Genomic DNA, 21,350 nt, shown 5'->3' with positions numbered 1-21,350 from the left:
AAATAGAACTAAATGAAAATAAAATTACACCAAGTTAATATTTGTGGGATACAGCTAAAGGAGTATTTAGAGGAAACTGATAGCTTTAAATGCTTATTTTAGAAAAAAGATCTCAAATTCATGATCTAAGGTTCCACCTTAAGATACTAAAAAAAAAAAAAAAAAAAACATTAAACTCAAAGAAAGCACTAAGGCTGGCACGGTGGCTCATACCTATAATCCCAGCACTTTGGGAGGCTAAGGTAGGAGGATTGCTTGAGCTCAGGAGTTCAAGGCTGCAGTGAGCAGTGATCGTGCCACTGCACTTCAACCTAGGCAACAGAGTGAGACTCCATCTCAAAAAAAAAAGACAGAGAGAATAAAAACTACCAATGTCAGAAACTACACAGAAGATATCACTACAGACTTTCCAGCCATTTAGAGATGATCATAAAGGAATGTTATGAAAAACTTCATGTCCATAAATTTGACAACTTAAATGAAGTGAAATTCTTTGAGAGAGATAACTTAATAAAACACTGTTAAGAAGAAATTAATAACCTGAATAGTCCAATATCAAAGTATATGAGTTCATAGTTTATGACTTTCAAAAATGAAAATTCCAGACTGAGATAGCTTAATGAGTGAATTCTACTAAACATTTAAGGAAGAAACAACACTGATTCTACAGAGACTCTTTCTGAAAATAGAAGAAAATGGGACATGTCCCAACGCATGCTATGAGACCAGCATTATCCTGATACCAAACCTGTGTTGCAGGAAGTCAGGGACCCCGAACGGAGGGACTGGCTGGAGCCGCGGCAGAGGAACATAAATTGTGAAGATTCATTTTAATATGGACACATATAGTTCCCAAAATTAATACTTTTATAATTTCTTATGCCTGTCTTTACTGCAATCTCTGAACATAAATTGTGAAGATTTCATGGACATTTATCAGTTCCCAAATAATACTCTTATAATTTCTTTTCTTTTTTTTTTCTGAGACGGAGTCTCGCTCTGTCACCCAGGCTGGAGTGCAGTGGTGCAATCTCAGCTCACTTGCAAGCTCACGCCACTCTCCTGCCTCAGCCTCCCCAGTAGCTGGGACTACAGGTGCCTGCCACCACACCTAGCTAATTTTTTTTTTTGTATTTTTAGTAGAGATGGGGTTTCACCGTGTTAGCCAGGATGGTTTCGATCTCCTGACCTCATGATCCGCCCACCTCGGCCTCCCAAATTGCTGAGATTACAGGTGTGAGCCACCGCGCCCAGCCTACTCTTATAACTTCTTACACCTGTCTTACTTTAATCTCTTAATCTTGTTATCTTCGTAAGCTGAGGATGTACATCACCTCAGGACCACTGTGATAATTGTATCTAACTGTATAAATTGATTATAAAACGTGTGTTTGAACAATATGAAATCAGTGCACCTTGAAAAAGAATAGAATAACAGCGATTTTATGGAACAAGGGAAGACAACCATAAGGTCTGACTGCCTAAGGAGTTGGGCAGAATAGAGCCATATTTTTCTTCTTGCAGAGAGTCTATAAACAGATGTGCAAGTAGGGAAGATATTGCTAAATTCTTTTCCCAGCAATGAATATTTAAGACCCTGGGAAAGGAATGCATTCCTGGGGGGAGGTCTATAAATGGCCACCCTGGAAATGCCTGTCTTATGCGGTTGAGATAAGGACTGAAATATGCCCTGGTCTCCTGCAGTACCCTCAGGGTTATTAGGGTGGGGAAAAAACCCCACCCTGGTGAATTTGAGGTCAGACCAGTTGTCTGCTCTAGAACCCTGTTTTCTGTTGTTTAAGATGTTTATCAAGACAATATGTGCACAGCTGAACATCGACCCTTATCAGGAGTTTTTGATTTCGCCCTTGGCCTTGTGATCTTTGCTTTGCCCTTTGCCTTGTGATCTTTACTGGCCTCAGAAGCATGTGATCTTAGTTCTCCTTTTTGCCCTTTGAAGCATGTGATCTTTGTGACCTACTCCCTGTTCGTACACCCCCTCCCCTTTTAAAGTCCTTAATAAAAACCTGCTGGTTTTGCGGCTCAGGTGGGCATCACGGTCCTACCAATATGTGATGTCACCCCTGGAGGCCCAGCTGTAAAATTCCTCTCTTTGTACTCTTTCTCTTTATTTCTCAGCCAACTGACACTTAGGGAAAATAGAAAGAACCTACATTGAAATACTGGGGGCGGGTTCCCCTGATAAACCTGAAGTTATTATTAGAGATGAAAAGAAAAGAAAACTACAGACCAATATCCTTGCAAGTAGTTGGTAAAAAACATAAATATAAAATTAAAAAAATAAAATTAAAAAAAACTACAGACCAATATCCCTTATTAATATAGATGTAAATGTGCAATGGCTCACACTTACAGTCCCAGAGCTTTGGAAGGCCAAGGTAGGAAGACTCCTTGAGCCCAGTGGTTCCAGACCAGACTTGGAAACACAGCAAGACCCCATATCCACTAAACATGAAAATAAATGAACCAGGTGTGGTGGCTCTCACCTGTAATCCTAGCTAACTGGGAGGCTGAGGCAGGAGGACTGCTTAAGCCAAGTCGTTTAAGGCTGTATAGTGAGCTATGATTGTGCCACTATACTCCAGCCTGGATGACAGAGTAACACCCTGTCTCTAAAAAAATAAAAATATATAGATGTAAAATCATCAACAAAATATTAGCAATTCAAACCCAGCAAAATGTAAAAAGGGTAATAAGTCATCACCAAGTGAGGTTCATCTCAAGAATGCAAGGCTGATTTGACATTCAAAAAAATCAATCAGTGTAACTCATAATATCAACAGAGTAAAGAAGAAAAGCCACATGATTGTATCAACTGGTGCAGGAAAGACAGTTAACAAAATTCAACATCCATCCATGATTTAAAAAAAAAAAAAAACTCTTAGAAAACTAGGTATAGAAGGTAATTTTCTTAATTTTATAAAGCATACCTACCCAAAAACTCCACAATTAATATTTTTAACAGTGGAAGACAATGTTTTCCCTCTAAGATCAGAAACAAGGCAAGGATGTCTACTCTCACCACTCTTATTCAACATCATGCCCCAGACAGTGTGATAATATTAACATTAAAGACGTAATAGGCCGGGTGTGGTGGCTCATGCCCGTAATTCCAACACTTTGGGAGGCTGAGGCGGGTGGATCACTTGAGGTCACGAGTTTGAGACCAGCCTGGCTAACATGGCGAAACCTGTCTCTACTAAAATACAAAAATTAGCCAGACATGATGGCGGGCGCCTGTAATCCCAGCTACTCTGGAAGCTGAGGCAAGAGAATTGCTTGAACCCAGGAGGCGGAGGTTGCAGTGGGCCAAGATTGTGCCACTGCACTCCAGCCTGGGCAACGGAGAGAGACTCTGTCTCAAAAATAAAAACATGCAATAAACAAAAGATATATATTGTAATGCCTAAAATGCACAAGCACACACGCATACACACAGGTAAATGTAGGAAACTGAAAAGATACACGTGTAAGCTTGAACCACAAGCAAGCTAAATACACCTATTTTCTCTTGTATTAATATAGTCTTTATTAGGCTGGAGCACAGTGGTGCAAACCTGGCTCACTGCAGCCTTCACCTCCTGGGCTCAAGTGATCCCCCCACCTCAGCCCCCCCAAGTAGGTGGGACTACAGGTGCACAACACCACACCCAGCTAATTTTTGTATTTTTTGTAGACACGGGGTTTCACTAAGTTGCCCAGGCTGGTCTTGAACTCCTGAGCTCAAGCAATTTGCCACCCCGGCCTCCAGAAGTGCTGGACTTATAGGCATGAGTGACTGTACCTGGCCAATAATTTTTAATAGAGAAAATCTGAAGTAAAGTATCAATCACTTCACCTTATTAACATGTATAGAAATCTATATTCAATAACTACAGAATAGGCCAGGTACAGTGGCTCATGTCTATAATCCCAGCACTATGGGAGGCCAAGGCAGGAGGATTGCTTGAGTCCAGGAGCTCAAGACCAGCCTGGGCAACATACTGAGATCCCATCTCTAAAACAATAAAATAAAAAAAAACAACAACTATAGAATATATATTCTTTACAAGTACACGTGAAAAATTAAACAGGATAGATCATATTCTAAACCATAAATAAAATAATCTCAGCCAGGTACAGTGGCTCACGCTTGTAATCCCAGCACTTTGGGAGGCTGAAGCAGGAGGATTGCTTGAAACTGGGAGTTCAAGACCAACCTGGGCAACATAGCAAGACTCCGTCTCTACAAAAATAAAAATAAAAAATTAGCCAGGTGTGGTGGCATGTGCCTTAAGTCCTAGCTACTCATAAGGTTGAGGCGGGGAGACTGCTTGAACACAGGAGTTCAAGGTGGCAGTGAGCTATGAGCATATCACTGCACTCCAGCCTGGGTGACAGAGAGACATCTTGCCTCTCTCTTTTTTTTTTTTTTTTTTTTGAGACAGAGTTTCACTCTTGTCTCCCAGGCTGGAGTGCAATGGCACAATCTCAGCTCACTACAAACTCCACCTCCTGAGTTCAAGCAATTCTCCTGCCTCAGCCTCCAGAGTAGCTGGGATTAAAAGCACCCGCCACCATGCCTGGTTAATTTTTGTATTTTTAGTAGAGACAGGTCTCGCCATGTTGGCCAGGCTGGTCTCAAACTCCTGACCTCAGGTGATCCACCCACCTCGGCCTCCAAAGTGCTGGGATTACAGGCATGAGCCACTGCACCCGACCGAGACCTTGTCTCTTAAAAAACTTTTTTAGGCCGGGCGTGGTGGCTCACGCCTGTAATCCCAGCACTTTGGGAGGCCAGGGCAGGCGGATTACGAGGTCAAGACCATCCTGGCCAACATGGTGAAACCCTATCTCCACTAAAAATACAAAAATTAGCTGGGTGTGGTGGCGTGCACCTGTAGTCCCAATTACACAGGAGGCTGAGGCAGGGTAATCGCTTGAACCCGGGAAGCGGAGGTTCATCTGCTGAGATTGAGCCACTGCACTCCAGCTTCGGCAACAGAGCAAGACTCTGTCTCAAAAAAAAACAAAAAAAACCAAAAATTTTAACCTAAATGATAATTAAAATGCAAAGTGTCAAAATTTGTGAAGAGCAGCTAAAGTTGTACTTAGAAATTTATATCTTTGAATGTTTACATTAGAAGGAAAAAAAGGTTAAAAAACAGTCATCTAAGTCTCCACCTAACAATATGAGCAAACTAAATCCACAATAAGTAGAAAAAGGAAATAACAAAGAACAGAAAACAATGAAATAGAAACAAACATTAAAGAAAATTACCAAAGCCAGCATGACCAAGTAAGGTCTATCCCAAAAATGCAACGTTGATTTACTATTGGAAAATGCAATGTAATCTACCACTTAACAGTTCATAAAGTGAGAAACTATATGATTATCTCAATAATTACCAGAAAAAACAAAAAGCATTTGACAAAATTTGTCCCCATTCAGGATAAAAACCCTCGGAAAACCAGAAACCAAAGGGAGCTTTCTCAATCTGATAAAGGGAACTACAAAAAAATGTAAAGTTAACATCATACTTAATGGTCAGAGACTGGTCCTAAGATCAGGAACAAACGGCAAGGAGGCGTGCTATCTCACTTTTGCTCAGCCTGGAACTGGATGTCCTCACCAGAGCAATAAGGGGGAAAAAATACATAAATGATACAAAACTACAACAACAAAAATTGTTCCTATTTATAGTTAATACATTGCTAACATCAAAAATTATAAGGGAGGAAACCCTACTAGAATAAATAAGTTTAGCTAGGTCTCAGAAGACACAGTTAATATACAAAAAATATTTTTACCTACTAGCAGTGTATTTTTACATACTAGCAGCAAACAACAGGAAAACTTTAACCATAATTCCACTGACAATGGCATCAAAAAATAAAAGACTCAGGAAAACATTTAACAAAAAACATACAAGATCTGGCTGGGCACAGCGGCTCATGCCTGTAATCCTGGCACTTTGGGAGGTCGAGGCAGGAGGATCGCCTAAGGCCAGGAGTTCGAGAACCGCCTGGACTCTGTCTCTACAAAAAATAAAAAATTAGCCAGGTGTAGTGGCGCATACCTGTAGTCCCAGCTACTTGGGAGATTAAGGCAGAAGGATCATTTGAGCCCAGGAGTTCAAGCCTGCTGTGAGCTATGATTCTGCCACTGCACTCCAGTCTGAGTGACAGAACAAGACTGTCTCAAAACAAAAAAAAAAAGAGAGAGAGAAAAGAAAACAGAAGAAAAAATGCAAGATCTATATATTTTTGCTGAGAAAAATTATTCATCACCTCAATAAATGGAGAAACATACATTACGTTCATGGATTGAAAGACTTGATACTGTTAGATGTCAATTATCTCCAAATCATCTATAGAGTAAATGCAATCCCAATCACAAACCCATCAGGCTTTTTTGAGGAAACTGAGAAGCTGACTCTAAAATTTATATGGATCTGTCTCTGAGCCTCCCCCTGCCAAAAAATAAATAAATTTATATGGAAATATAAAAGCCTTAAAATAGCCAAAATCATTTTGAAAAGGAAGAACAAAGCAGGAAGGCTTACAATAACAATACTGTCTGATTTCAATATTTATTACAGAGGTACATAATCAAGGCAACTGAATACCCATATGGGGCAAAAAAAAAAAAAAAAGGATATTGATCCCCCTATCTCACATCATATATAAAAATTAATTTCAGATGAATCATAATCCTAAAAGTGAAGGCTTCTAGAACACAGGAGAATATTTTTATGACCTAGCAGGTATTTAAAGATTTCTTAGAAAGGACATCTGTTGGTGAGGATATGCAGCAACCATAACTAATATTTTGTTGATGGCGGTGTAAAATGGTAGAGTATTTTGGAGAAAGGGTTAGTATTTTTTATAAACATTCACCTACCTTTGACCCAGTAATTTCACCCCCACGTATTTATCCAAGAACAATGAAAACATATATCCACAAAAATTACTGTACAAGAATATTGACAGCAGCTTTATTTATAATAGCTAAAATCTGGAAGCAGCCAAAATACCCATCTTTGAACAAGATAACGGAAAAACAAATTGTGATATAGGTATTCGATGGAATACTCAGCAATTCAAAGGAATAAATTACTATCACATACAACACGAATCTCACAGACATAATGCTGAGCAGATGCCAAATACAGAGGAGTACATACCATATAATTCCATTCAATACACGAAGCTCTAGAATTGGCCAAACTAATCTAGTATTTAAAAAAAACAATTAGAAAACTAGTTGCCTGGGGTGGGCAGGAGACTGGGACAGGACAGGAGGGAACGTTCGGGAGATGTGGGAATGTTCTGTGTTGTGATGGGTTGTATGCTTTATGTGGATGTGCATGGATACATTTGTGGCATTTCAATATATGTAAATTTTACCAAAAAACTTCAAAAGAACAGTAACTCAAGTAGGGGGCTGGGGAATGGCTGAAAGTATACGAAACAAGAATGGCAGAACCTTAAAGCTAGGTGTTAAAGCTAGGTGATGGGTCCATGCGGGTTCATTAAATTATTCTGATGTTGTTTGTACCGGCACAATAAAAGGTAAAAACAAAACTTACAGGTTTTAGTTGAGAACCAGTTAAAAAGTAAAACTGTTTTGTAGCTCCCTACCGCCACCAAAACCAAAAAAGTTATGTAATTTCCTGTAGCATTGAACAGAGGTATAGTCATTAGCGTAACTACAGTGAACACTGTAGTTCCTGCCTATACTCTGTGTCCAGGTTAAAACTAGGAGAATAGTGAGGACGACAGGGTATTTACATACTCTATGAGGAACTAGGGAAACGTATGAGGGACCAGGACTCTTTCTCTTATTTTAATCCAAATTAAAAGAGAGAAGTGCAGGGTTTTGTGGGAAATTTTTTTTAAAGAATTCAGCCAAAACGCAGTGTCATGATAAAAGCTGCAAAAAAGCTATAAACTCCGAAGTTAATATTTTGGCTCACTTGGTTATAAAGAGTATGCATGTAACATTTTGGGAAATTACCATAAAAATGAGTGTCTTTAGATTTCTGGGCTGAACTGAACATGTGTAGGTATATCAGCATGCAGCCCTGCCCCAGGTACTCTCCCTTTCTCAAAGAATATGGATTATCGTGGACCCACCTCTGACCTAAATACTGTGAAGGAATCAAAGTACGAAACACAAACCTTATCCCACGGAACCTTATAATCTAACTGCAAAGGCAAGATACGCCTAAAAAATAAGCCATTATCCCATAGCAGTACTTGGTTAAATGCCAGGAGGGAGTATAGATACGATGTACTTTTTAATGAAAAGAATATTGCGCTGTGGTGGTTTCAGCAGGCTACCTTCAGGTTAGGGAATTTGAAATGAGACAAAGAATTTAAGCAGGGAGAAAAATGGGACGGGAGGCGGGCAGGCACTTCCAGAGCAGAGGAACCGGGTAAAGCAAACAAAGTGACGACGTAACGTGAAAAGAAACCTGAATTTTGTCTCCAGTGAGCCCCCAACATCCCTCCAACGCCTCTGTTTGGCTCTCCGTTCAATGTCTTCCCGAAACTTCAGGTCAGCGGTTCCTAAAGTGGTCCCCGGACAAGCATCTCACCAACCAGCTGGGAACGTAAACTGTCAACTCTGGGGACTCATCCCAGACCTACGGAGTCATTAAGTGGGGGACTGAGGGCGGCAATCTGTGTTGTACCATCTGCGTCGGGTAACTGTGCTGCACGCTCAAGTTTGAAAACCACTCCTCGAGGGCTACTGCTAAGCACAACCCTCCGCACAGAAGTGATACTGTTCTGAGTGCCTAACAGCCAACTTGCAGGGTGTAGGAAGCTGAGAGCTGGTCCCAGGCCTGTAAGAGTTCAGGCTCTGCCCCAATTTCGCTTTCTCATCCAGGACACCTTCTCCCAGTCACTATCTCCTACGCCTGCTCCTTCTGGATGACTTTACCCTGAGAGGGCCCGCTCCCGCCCCTGTCGCCCTACCTCAGTGTCAGAGGGGACGTGGTGCCGGCAGGGAGGGGAACTGCCCAAGGAGACGGGAGTAGATGTGGCGCTGGCCCGGAGCCCGCCCAACAGGAGTAAAACGCTTCGGACCCACACAGACCCGCTCCAGCGCCACCGGCTCCGGCCCGGGCCTGAGCCCGAGTAACCCACTCCTCCGCCCCATTCGGCCGCCATCTTCGGGCCGAGCGTCGTTACCATGGAGTGCGTGACGCCTCTGCGCCCGCGCCGGCCCCGCCCCTCGCCGCTGGGGGCAGACGGAGGGCCCAGCCGGCGGAAAGGCGCTTTCCGATTGGACAGCGTCACCCGCTAGAAGTTCGCCGCAGAGGATGAGGGCGGCGATCACGTCCATCGCGTCTCGTGGCGCGAAGCCGGCCAATAAATGCTGTTTGGAGGCCCACGTGAGTGGGGCTGTGGGAGGAAGAAAGGCTAGCGGGCGTTGGCCGCATGTGGGTGTCCTGAGGCAGTTTTTCAGTTCTTTCATTTACCAAAGTGACATGCACCTACTAGGTGCCAGGTGTTTAGACGTACATACAACCCTCTGCAAAATCAGTGTAGTCCTCTGTACGTAAAGGTGAGTGGAATACTTTCATTTACTTATCCTGAGTCGCCAACTTTAGGACCATTACTTAACTAACGCCATTTCCTATAAAAATCAATGATACACCCTTTACTATTTTACTCAACTCCATCTTTTAGTTTCCAACCAAGAATTGCCACTGCACCTGAGATAAGGGGGATCCTGGCCATTAAGGAAACCTTGCCTTCGAAACTGAGCCGTGAGGAACTATACAAAATGGGAAATTGGGACAAATCCCAGTGGCTCATGACACTAAGAAGTAAAATTACGAACTCACTGAGCTGGAAGTCATTCAACGGGAATTGAATAGGTAAGCTACTATACTGGGAAATGAAGTAGGAAAGAAGGAAAACCTCAAGTTACAAACTATGGGTGGAGATTCAGATACGAGGATGGGGTGGTGTTTTAAGTATTACCATTTTACAAGTAAATACTCACTAAATGTGTGTATCATCCCACAACTAGTGGAAGGTGGGATTCCAAACCACATTTGTAACTTAGGAAACGTGCCCTTTCCACTACAATACCACAAATAAATTGCTGTTGTGAATAAAGAATGGAACCAGTCATCCTAAGCTCCTGGCTGTAACAATAGTGTTATGCTGAGGAAAGGCTGTTTCTTTTGAGACGGAGTTTCACTCGTCGCCCAGGCTGGAGTGCAGTGGCACAATCTCAGCTCACTGCAACCTCTGCCTCCCGGGATCAAGCTATTCCCCTGCCTCAGCCTCCCGAGTAGCCGGGATTACAGGCACCCGCCACCACGCCCGGCCAATTTTTGTGGTTTTAGTAGAGACGTAGTTTCACCACGTTGGCCAGGCTGGTCTCAACCTCATGACCTCAGGTGATCCGCCCGCCTCCGCCTCCCAAAGTGTTGGGATTACAGGCGTGAGCCACCGCGCCCAGCCAGGAGGCAAAGCTGTTTCAATGGCGTAGTGGACAAGCTACCAGCCACGCAAGCCCTTTCCTGTAAACCACGGGACTCCTCCTTTGGCAACGGTGACTTGAGTACTTTTGACTTAATTTCCATATGGGAGCAGAAAAACATAAAAACATACATTTATTATTTACAAATGCTGCATCATCTCAGTAACGAAGAGCATGTATTTGCTTTCGAGTCTCATTTGCCATTGCACATGTAAGTTACTCGAGTTAAAGTCTCAACCTTTTGTTTTCCCCGCTTTGCTCAGGTGCCTACCACTTACCGTGTAAGCACCTCCATTGCTCTCGTCTGTTCCACTCAGAATACCATCCACTTCTCCACATGCCTAACCGAGACCTGAAATACCCATCTGTCTTCATGGATATGTCCACAGGTTAACATCTTACAGCTTCCTCAAATTCAACTTTCGCTCCTCCCACAAAACCATCTTCTGATTCCCCAACTTTGTAAATGCACCATTACCCATCCAGCCCCCAAAGCCAAAAACATGTTAGAATTCTCCATTTGAGACCAAAAAGCCCACCTAATTTTCCCTTGTTTATGCTGGGCTGCCATTGGGATTTGAAATATTAATCTGAGCTGGTGGCTTACATCTGTAATCCCAGTACATTAGAACAAGGCAGGGGGATCACTTGAGGCCAGGAATTGAGAGACCAGCCTGGGACCCCGAAAAAAAAATTTTAATTGGCTGGACGTGGGTGGCATGCACATGTAGTCCCAGATTCTCTGGAGGTTGTGGGCAGGGGATTGCCTGAGCCTAGAAGTTCAAGGGTGCAGTGAGCTATGATCACCACTGCACTGCAGGCTGGGCAACAGAAACCCTGTCTCAAATGAGTAAATTTTAAAATTTCCTGTGAATCAAGTTCTTCAGTGACATTGTATTACACTCAAGAACAATCTTAAGCCTAAGATCCTCAGTACAGTACGAGACCTCTCATGTGACATTTGTTTTCTGGACTTTCCAGTCAGCCACTTGTGTTCCTAAAATCTTCCTGCCATTTCCTCTTTTGAGATGCCTCCATATTTCTTCCTCTACACTTAACGGTTTTTTGTTACGCAGCCAGTATACCTACATGCCTCTATCCCTGAATACCCCAAGAGTACTGATCACATCTACTTAACTGGCGCAATGAACACAATAGGTACTTTTAGCTTATGTTGGCCTTTTGGAGTGGGTGTCCAAGATCAGCGCTTCCTCCTGCTGACTGCGTAATTCCCAAGTTCAATTTCATTAGCATTCTAATATACAACTTCCAACTTCCGGCCCTGAAGAAGTACTGCTCACTTCTGGTGAATACAGCATCAGTGCACTTTGTTTGCCTTAAAACCACAATCCTGGGAGAGAATGGCGTGAACCCAGGAGGCGGAGCCTGCAGTGAGTCGAGATTGCACCACTGCATTCCAGCCTAGACGACAGAGCGAGACTGTCTCAACAACAAAAACAACAAAAAAACCACCACAATCCTAATAAATGAGACTGGCAGAGTACTAATACAAGCCATGTCCATGAAGCACAGGACTCCAACAATGGCAGCTTTAGCCTGCATACCACCATTGGACTGACCAAACCTTTCTTAGAACTGCCAATGTGACAGAGGGACCTCTGGGGGAGGAGGGCTTCTTGCCTTCTCTTGGGTCAGTATATCTCACTACCCTCTTTGTAGGTTAGCAGATTCGTAACAGGATGTTACTGGAGGAAGGGAAAGTGGGAAAGATGGGACAGTATTCCCACTCTCTTCCCTTACTACAAAAACTTTCCTTCTCAGTCCTGCCTCCAGGAGATGGAAGACCAAATAACACAACAGCCAGTGTGCTCTTCCTACCCAATCCTTTCTTTCACCCTCTTACCCTAATACACTTCCAGCATGTTAATTCTTTTGCAGCATAGACAAGAGAACCCATACATGCTTCAAAACTGCAGAAGGGCTTAGGTGGCAAACTCCCAGTTTCTTGTTGACATTTTCAGTGCAATTTAAAGATCTGTTAATTTAAAAAACTACCTGTGCTGTAGACATCAATAAACCCTCAGGGGGCAGAAAAAAAGACTGTTACTGCATCAATTAGAAATCTAGTACAAGCTGGGCAACATAGTGAGGCCCATCTCCACAAGTAACTAAAAAATTAACTGGTTGTGGCTGCGCATGCCTGTGGCCCCAGCTATTTAGGAGGCTGAGGCAGGTTTGCCCGAGCCGAGGAGGTTGAGGTTACAGTAAGCTGTAATCACGCCACTGCTCTCCAGCCCGAACAACAAAACAAGACATTGTCTCAACAACAAAAAACAAAACAAAAAAACTGCAAAACTGATGCCTTAGTTGTTTTATTTTAGCATATCCCCAAGAAATCTAAAATATTTAGGAGGCCTGCTTAAAGTGCAATCTTGCACTTTACCAGATTAAAACATGAAGCCAAAGCAAGCTGCCACCTTTCCGTGCACTATTCCCAACCTCCATGTACCTACCATAGGATTGCTTTTTATGAGTGGGGTAATATGGCTTAATTCTATTTTAATATACTGGAATGCTTTGTCCAGTCACAAGTCCCAAGAGCTTCTCATCCCAGTCTATCCAAATGAACTGCCAATGCTCATCAACATAATCTCCATTCAAATTTTAAGTTTCCCAATCTGTATTGAACAAATGCATAGTATCACAAAGCACTTGGCAGGTGTGGTGGCTCACACCTGTATCCCAGCACTTCAGGAGGCCAAGGACGGAGGATTGCTTGAGCCCAGGAGTTTGAAGCCAGCATAGGCAAGAGTCAGAACCTCTCTACAAAAAATTTAAAAATGAGCCAGGCATGGTGGCATCAGCCTGTGGTCCCAGCTACTTCAAAGGCCAAGGGAGGATTGCTTGAGCCTTTGAATGTGAGGCTGCAGTGAGCACCACTACACTCCAGCATGGGCAACAGAGCAAGACTCTGTCAAAGATACTCACATTAAAACCCGTTCCCTTCTAAATCTCTGTACTCGCCCTGTAATTTTCATCACATGTCTGTCTGACCTCCTTGTACTCCAAAAATGCTGGGCAACCTCCATCATTTTAAGCATGTAGCAAATCAATTTAAGGCAGTAAGTTTTTTAATCCACTTAAAAATACAAGAGCACAAATCCACATTTATTTATTGATTTTTCGTTAGTTTAAATCCTTGAGGGGTACAGCATCTGCGGGGAAAAAAAGAACACATAAAACATTAGGTGAATGTTACATGTAGGTCTACAAATCAAGAACCGTAATATGGATAAATCTCTGAAAGGCTACCAATTACATGTTCTAGTGGTAACGAAAGTTTTTATAGCCTTCAGTCTCTACGTGAACATACCTTAAGAACCAGCACTCTTAAAACACATGTACTGGCCGGGTGCTGTGGCTCACGCCTGTAATCCCATCACTTTGGGAGGCCCAGGCCGATAGATCCCAAGGTCAAGAGATAGAGACCATCCTGGCCAACATGGTAAAACCCCGTCTCTACTAAAAAATACAAAAATCAGCTGGGCATGGTGGTGCGTGCCTATAGTCCCAACTATGTGGGAGACCGAGGCAGGAGAATCGCTCGAACCTGGAAGCTTGCAGTGAGGCAAGATCCCGCCACTGCACTCCAGCCTGGTGACAGAGTGAGACTCCGGTCTCAAAAAAAAAAAGAAAAACATGTACTGAAGGTACATTTAATTTTGCTTCTTCTAAAGACAGAGTAAAAGCCTCCTCTGTTGATAAACCCTAATGAACCACTTAGCAGGGTTCAACAGTACCCCCTGGCCCCAAGAATACATGGTATGCATATATTCTTGGTCCCAAGAATATACAGTCTACATTCCAAAATGGACCTTAAAGAAAAAGTAGGAACTATTTGAGAAAAATTACAGGACAAAATTGAGAAAAATTTAGAGTCCAAGACTGGCACCAAAGACATGAGACCTACGAACATGAGAGTCTGTTTTCTTCATGTACAAAATAAAGCTACTAACACCTGTTCTAACAAGACTGACATGATGGAAATGGCAAAATATTAACAATTATGCCAGGCGTAACTCTTGAATTGTTGCTTTCTGACAATTACTTCAGTGCCCAATAAATATCTTCACCAGAGAACTATTTATTCAAGGCTGGCTGTGATGGCTCAAGCATGTAATCCCAGCACTCTGGGAGGCCAAGGTGGGCAGATCACTTGGGCTCAGGAGTTCAAGACCAGCCCGGGCAACATGGAGAAACAAAATACAAAAATACAAAAAATTATCTGGGCATGGTGGTATACGCCTGTAATTCCAGCTACTCGGGAGGCTGAGGCACAAGAATCACATGAACTTTGGAGGCAAAGGTAGCAGCAAGCTGAGATCATGCCACTGCACTCCAGCCTGCGTGACAAAGTGAGACCTTGTCTCAAAAAAACAAAACGAAAACCCCAAAACTTAGCTGGGTGTGGTGGCACACGCCTATGGTCCCAGCTAGTTGGGGGGCTGAGGTGGGAGGATTGCTTGAGCCCAGGAGGTCAAGGCTGCAGTGAGCTGCGATTATGCCACTGCACCCCAACCTGGGTGACAAAGTGAGACCCTCTCTCCCACACACACAAAAAAAGAAAAACCACCAAACACCTATTCTTTCAATTACTATTTCTCTCCAGTGTTCTGCAATACACAAATTTTGCAGCATAATCTACTGGTGTCAATTTCACAACCACAGAAGTCCTCAGAAGTCAAAGCGCAACATCTTGAACTTAGTCTGATTCATCAGACGTCCATTTTGCTAAAAACCATACTCACCACTCGGATTCTGTGTCCAATGGCCTTAGCAGGAAGATTGCTTCGGAATTTGGCACGAACCATGCCACTGTTTCCATGGGCCCGAGTTACTTTTCCCCAGATGACTCTGGTTTTGTTTGGTTTGCCGCCAGGAGTGACTGTGTTGCTGATTTTAAAAAGGGATAGAAGAGGAATACAGGCTAATATAGTTGGATACAAATTCAAGGTGACCTCTACACGAGTGACTCTCAACCCTGGTTACCCACTTCATCACCTGAGAAACTTTAAATGCCTAGAACACCATTCATTCAACAGATACTTATCGAGTAACTATTGTATGCCAGGCCTTTCTGTAAAATACAGCAGCTATAAAACAAAAATCTCTTTCATATGATAACCAAATAAGTTTAAGGAAAATAAATAGGTCAGATGATAAGAGGCAATACTGAAAAAATAGCAAAAAAGGAGAGGTGTGAGGATATTTGTGTGTACAGAAAGGAGGAATTACCTGCCATTTTAAATAGCCAAGGAAGGTCTCACTGAGGTGACAATGGAACAAAGACTGGAAAGGGAGGGGAAATGCCATGAAGTGATCAGGGGATGACTAGCACAGGCACTGGGGCCAAGGAGGGTGTGTCCTGCCGGGAGGAAAGACTGAAGACACCAAGGGGTTAATCCCAGCTGAAATAACAGAATTATGGAGCCCTTAATGACGGGCTTTTACTGAATGAGAGAAACCACTGAGGTTCGAGCAATGTACAAAGGATATGACTTTATCTAGATTTCCTTTAAAGACCACAGGGTTGTCTTGTCACCCAGGCTGCAGTACAGTGGCCCAATCATAGCTCATTGCAGCCTCTATCTCCTGGCATCAAGCAATCCTCCCACCTAGGGCTCTCAAATGCTGGGGCTACAGGTGTGAGCCACTGCACCTGACTTAAAATTTTAAAGGAACACATTGGCTGTAGAAGAAAAGGTGGGGCAATGATTAAAACACTTTCCCAGAGATTTTAATTGGCTTGGAGTGGGTGAAGAAAATAGGATTTGCTCTTGTTGTCCAGGCTAAAGTGCAATGGCATGATGGCTCACGCCTGTAATCCCAGCACTTTGGGAGGCTGGGGTGGGTGGATCACGAGGTCAGGAGTTTGAGACCAGCCTGGCCAACATGGTGAAACCCCGTCTCTACTAAAAATACAAAAGTTAGCCAGGTGTGGTGGTGCGTGCCTGTAATCCCAGCTACTGGGGAAGCTGAGGTTGCAGTGAGCTGAGATCACACCACTGCACTCCAGCCTGGGCAACAGAGCAAGACTTTGTCTCAAAAAAAAAAAAAAAAAAAAAAGTCTACAGCATAAACATCTTTAGGCATGCATAAAAACTGTAATTTTGGCCTGGTGCAGTGACTTGCGCTGTAATCCCAGCACTCTGGGAGGCCGAGGCAGGTGGATCACTTGAGGTCAGGAGTTCAAGACCAGAGTGACCAACACTGTGAAACCCCGTTTCTACTAAAAACATAAAATTAGCTGGGTGTGGTGGCACACGCCTGTAATGCCACCTAACTCGGAGGCTGAGGCAGGAGAATTGCTTGAACCCAGGAAGCAGAGATTGCAGTGAGCTGAGATCGTGCCACTGCACTTTAGCCTGGACAACAAGAGCAAAACTCTGTCTCAAAAAAGAAAGAAAAAAAGAAAAGAAAGAAAAGAAAAAAAAAAAGGGGGGCGGGGCTCGGTGGCTCCTGCCTGTAATCCCAGCACTTTGGGAGGCTGAGGCGGGTGGATCACAAGGTCAGGAGTTTAAGACTAGCCTGGCCAAAATGCTGAAACCCCGTCTCTACTAAATATACAAAAATGAGCCAGGCGTGGTGGCGGGCGCCTGTAATCCCAGCTACTAGGGAGGCTGAGGCAGGAGAAACCCTTGAACCCGGGAGGCGGAGGTTGCGGTGAGCTGATATCATGCCACTGCACCACTCCAGCCTAGGTGACAGTGAGACTCCGTCTCCCCCCCAAAAAAAAAAAAAAAAAACTGTAATTTTAAGACATTAACAAAATGCATTAAGCACAAGTGTTCTAAAAATCCTTAAATTCTGGCAAAAGAAGCCAAGAAAAAAAATTAGAAACCTTAAAAAGATCACAATATAAGGAATTACCTCCTTTATTGTTTACAAGTGCAAAAGGTACCTAAATCCAACACCATCCTCAGAAGTAACGTCCTTCTAAAACTCCCCATTAAGTTCCTTAATGACGCAAAATAGAAGCCATAGCAATACCAATCCAGCCTGGCCATCATGGGGAAACCCATTTTCTAGTAAAAATACAAAAATTAGCCGGGCGTGGTGGCGCACCCCTGTAAGCCCAGCTACTCAGGAGGCTGAGGCAGGAGAATCGCTTGAGCCAGAAGGTAGAGGCTGCAGTGAGCCAAGATCGCGCTACTGCCCTCCAACCTGGGCAACAGAGACTCTTGTCACAAAAAAAAAAAACCAATACCAAGTACTTCAGCCAAATCTTTTGTTTATCATTTCAATAGGATAATGAGGCCAAGCGCGGTGGCTCAAGCCTGTAATCTCAACACTTTGGGAGGCCGAGGTGGGCGGATCACCTGAGGTCAGGAGTTTGGGACAAGCCTGGCCAACATGGCAATACCCTGTCTCTACTAATAATACAAAAACTAGCCGGGCGTGGTGGCCGGCGCCTGTAATCCCAGCTACTCGGGAGGCTGAGACAGGAGACTTGCTTGAACCCGGGAGGCGGAGGTTTCGGTGAGGGAGACCAAGTCACTGCACTCCAGCCTGGGCAAGAGAGCAAGACTCCGTTATATAAAAAAGAAAATGAGGCAGATCTCAAATAAAAACCCAAAACCTACCAGTGTCATAAACTTACTTCTTTGCTTTGTATACATAAGCGCATCTCTTGCCCAAATAGAATTCTGTTTCATCTCGGGCGTAAACACCTTCAATTTTAAGAAGAGCTGTGTGCTCCCTTTGGTTCCGGAGACCCCGCTTATAGCCGGCAAAAATGGCCTTGGACCACAGCCTAAGACACAAAAGATACACAACATGAAACATAAGCTTCAAAAAACCAATCTGACTTGTAATCACCCTCACCCAAAAGTTACTCAGAGCAAACACCTAAGTTTTTTCTTGCCAATTTTAAGCTCGCATTTACGTTCACGTCTAATACACAAAAACAAAGAACAACTATATTTAAAACGCGTACCTTCCAGACATAGTTCCTTTTAGAAGTCCCGTTCCCAGCAGGCCTTAAAACAAACAAAAATATTAGTTTAAAACCAAGCCACACAAGTTTCCCACCTCGTCCCCTCTCGTTTAAGCCCCTAAGGCAAATTCTTTTTGGATCGGAGTTTCATGGAAGAGTTCGGGGACAACTATGCCAGAACATCCATATGAAACGCTGGGTCCGGCAAGACATTCAAACCTCAGAGAACAGCTGGTATCTAAGCAAACTTCAGAATGAAGACAAAACTAAGGGACAGGAATCACAAAAATGACTCTTAGAAAAGCCTGAGAAAATGCATGCCGTTATCAGTAGGCAACACCCAGGAAAAGAAATGAAGACTTAAACAGAAACACGTAAGACTTTTATGCAATGGCTGGGGGAGAAACGCTGAGGAAAGAGACTGGTCAGACAAGCCAAGGGAGGTATGGACTGGGAGGAAACGGATAAAGGAAGCACTGCCTCATGGACAACTGCAGACGAACAAAAACATCGTTTCACTCCGCTCAGGCCCAGGAATTTAACTGGGATAACTCGGGCAGCCGCGTCAGGGGACCAAGCACCATCAGCCCAACATCTCCTCCATCCTATTCTCCCTCTTCTTGAAACCCATAGAAATCAATGGCTGGCAGAGACTCCGATACGCACCGGCGACTCGCCAAGGTACAGGAACAAATCTACTCCGGTTATTTGCCCCCAAATTTCAGCAGCAGGCGCTTCACTTACCTCCACAGGAGCCAAGATGGCGGGAAGAGAAGGACGAGGCCCCGCCGCGTGGCCTTGTGGGATTAAACATCTTTCGACTCCGCCCTCAATTTAGGCATCTTCTCCAAACGCCAGAAAAGAAATCCTCGGAAATCGGCTTCGCACTGAAACAAGCCAATTCAATAGCACTCTTACAATTATTTTCGTAAGTCCTTTCATCTTGGTAGGCTGCAAAATGTATTACTTGGGAACAGGGGAAGGCAAAATGCTAGCCAGCTAAATCCGCCAAAGCTGTGCGTTGCCATAGAAACAACTTAGTTTACTTCCTGCGTCCCCGGACGCCGTAGGTGGAAAGGCGAACCCTGAGTGGAGGACGTTCCCACTGCCTAAAGAATGATTGACTGTAAGATTGATTTGCCAACAGAGGGGTGCTTTTCCCTCGATACACACAGCAATACACAGAACGGAAATTCTGGGATCCTAACCTAGCATGGGAGAGAAAGGCCGGGAGCACGAAGGCAGCAGGACCTCTTCCTTCTCTTTTTTCTTTTTCTATACTTCTTTTCTCCCCTCTACTTATTTATCTCTTTCAAGAAATGAGACTGGGCACAGTGGCTCACGCCTGTAAACCCAGGTATTTAGGAAGCGGAGGCGGGAGGATCGCTTGAGGCCAGGAGTTCGAGACCAGCCTGGGCAACATAGTGAGACCACCTCCCCCCACCCTACAAAAGAAAAAAAAAATGAACGAAATGACTTAAGTTCTTACCTCCATTCTTCTTTTTGGATCGGAGGTATGAGGAGGACTGCCTGCAGGAGGCTTTATCGCCCTTTTAGGAGAACTCGTTTAGCTGCCTCGTGTCCGCACCTAGTAGGTCCTCCGTAGATACTTGTAGAGGTGGATTAGTGGACGCCAGAGATTCACATTTCCGAATTATTGCATATTTATTTGGGTTACCCTATGGATTCATTCATTTATTTAACACATAGTTTAATGAATGGCTACCCTGTACCAAGGTTTGTGTAGGATGACACGGCAGTAAACAAACAAATCTATGCCCTCGTGGCAGCTTACATCCTACGAGGGAGAGCAAGGCAATGAGCAAGGAAAATAGATGACACGTTAGAAGATGATAATTTCTGTGGAGAAGATTAAGCAGAGAGGCCACTGTAAAAGAGGCTTTCCCCACTTTGAGATGGGAAGTATGTAAAAGAGGCTTCCCCCACTTTGAGATGGGAAGTATTTAAGGGTTCTGAACAGAAGGGTGACTATCTGACTTCTGTATTGACAAGGTCACTGTGTTGAAACTGAAGGGAGGCAAGGGCATCAGCAGGAAGATAATTATAGGTTCCTGTAGTGACTATGATGAGAGGTGATGGTGTGTAAACAGAGGACATTGAGTACTGGAATTCTGAGTATATTTAAATTCTGGAAAGATTTGCTGGTGGATGAGGAATGAGAGAGAGTAAAGTATGACTCCAAAGTTGTATGAAATAGATGTATATAAGTCACTTTTAAAATCAGATCCTCTCTTAAATACAACAGGATAGAACTTGTACCTTGTAGCCTACTACCCCACCCAGTGTTCCCTATCCCAGAAAGAAATGTGCTAGAAATTTCACTATTAGATATTAATTTGTCAGAGTTCTATATGGAAGTCCTCCTGGGAGGAATAACACGTTAAGTGTGAGTTTCATTCGTTTGCTCGTGTATTATTCATTCCACAAATACTTATTGAGCACTGAGACTTAGCACCTGATACAACTGTGAGCATCGTTGTCATGTTGCTGCTTTCATGGAACAGTTGTCTAGTAGGGGAAAACTGACACAAACATAACAAATTGTGAACAGAGCTCTGCGGGAAAGTAGTGGCATGAATGCCCAGAAGCCTGATCTGGCCTGACGAGTCAGGGAAAGGATCACTTGGACAAGCGTCAGTTAAGGCATTTTTCAAACTGCAGGTGATGACCATTAGTAGAGCATCATAACAATACTTTTTAAAACAAAGTATGGGCCGGCCGCGGTGGCTCACGCCTGTAATGCCAGCACTTTGGGAGGCTGAGGTGGGTGGATCATTTGAGGTCAGGAGTTTGAGACCAGCCTGGCCAACATAGTGAAACCCTGTCTCTACTAAAAATACAAAAATCAGCCAGGGGTGGTGGTGT

General features: G+C 43.7%; 3 protein-coding genes across 19 annotated transcripts in view; 1 reads left to right on the top strand and 2 right to left on the bottom strand.

Annotated features, from left to right (window-relative positions):
- The window catches only part of LMLN (leishmanolysin like peptidase), an 83,988-nt gene extending 74,618 nt beyond the window's left edge, over nt 1–9,370 (bottom strand). For 2 of the 11 annotated variants that reach the window (XM_024241192.3, XM_063722415.1), the window contains exon 1: nt 9,107–9,370. In XM_024241192.3, coding sequence (XP_024096960.2) covers nt 9,107–9,355 — 249 coding nt within the window. In that variant the 5' untranslated portion in view covers nt 9,356–9,370. Of the gene's footprint in view, nt 1–8,985 lie in introns of all 11 variants that reach the window. The other 9 variants (XM_063722416.1, XM_054551094.2, XM_054551093.2 and 6 more) reach the window with 6 other exon arrangements.
- Nucleotides 9,371–9,403: 33 nt separating this feature from the next.
- IQCG (IQ motif containing G) overlaps nt 9,404–21,350 on the top strand; it is a 69,943-nt gene continuing 57,996 nt past the window's right edge. For 2 of the 6 annotated variants that reach the window (XM_054551112.2, XM_063722421.1), the window contains exon 1: nt 19,612–21,146. The gene's annotated coding sequence lies outside the window, so the exon portion shown is untranslated. Of the gene's footprint in view, nt 9,578–9,702; nt 9,894–19,485; nt 19,591–19,611; nt 21,147–21,350 lie in introns of those variants that run through there. The other 4 variants (XM_063722420.1, XM_024241188.3, XM_024241189.3 and 1 more) reach the window with 4 other exon arrangements.
- RPL35A (ribosomal protein L35a) lies at nt 13,582–19,250 on the bottom strand. Of its 2 annotated transcripts, none has more exons than XM_009239707.4 (5): nt 19,131–19,250; nt 18,465–18,507; nt 18,129–18,281; nt 15,277–15,421; nt 13,582–13,683 (listed from the first exon to the last, which is right to left on the bottom strand). In XM_009239707.4, exons 2-5 carry the CDS (start codon nt 18,473–18,475, stop codon nt 13,660–13,662), a joined length of 333 nt encoding a protein of 110 aa, XP_009237982.1. In that variant the 5' UTR covers nt 18,476–18,507; nt 19,131–19,250; the 3' UTR covers nt 13,582–13,659. The 2 variants fall into 2 exon arrangements, with proteins under 2 accessions (XP_009237982.1, NP_001126102.1); NM_001132630.1 differs by having other exon boundaries at nt 13,616–13,683; nt 19,209–19,238.

Source organism: Pongo abelii, chromosome 2 (genome assembly GCF_028885655.2).
Source record: "Pongo abelii isolate AG06213 chromosome 2, NHGRI_mPonAbe1-v2.0_pri, whole genome shotgun sequence".
NCBI lineage: Eukaryota > Metazoa > Chordata > Mammalia > Primates > Hominidae > Pongo > Pongo abelii.
Note: the sequence above shows the minus strand (reverse complement) of the source record. Positions and strands in the feature narration are given on the sequence as shown.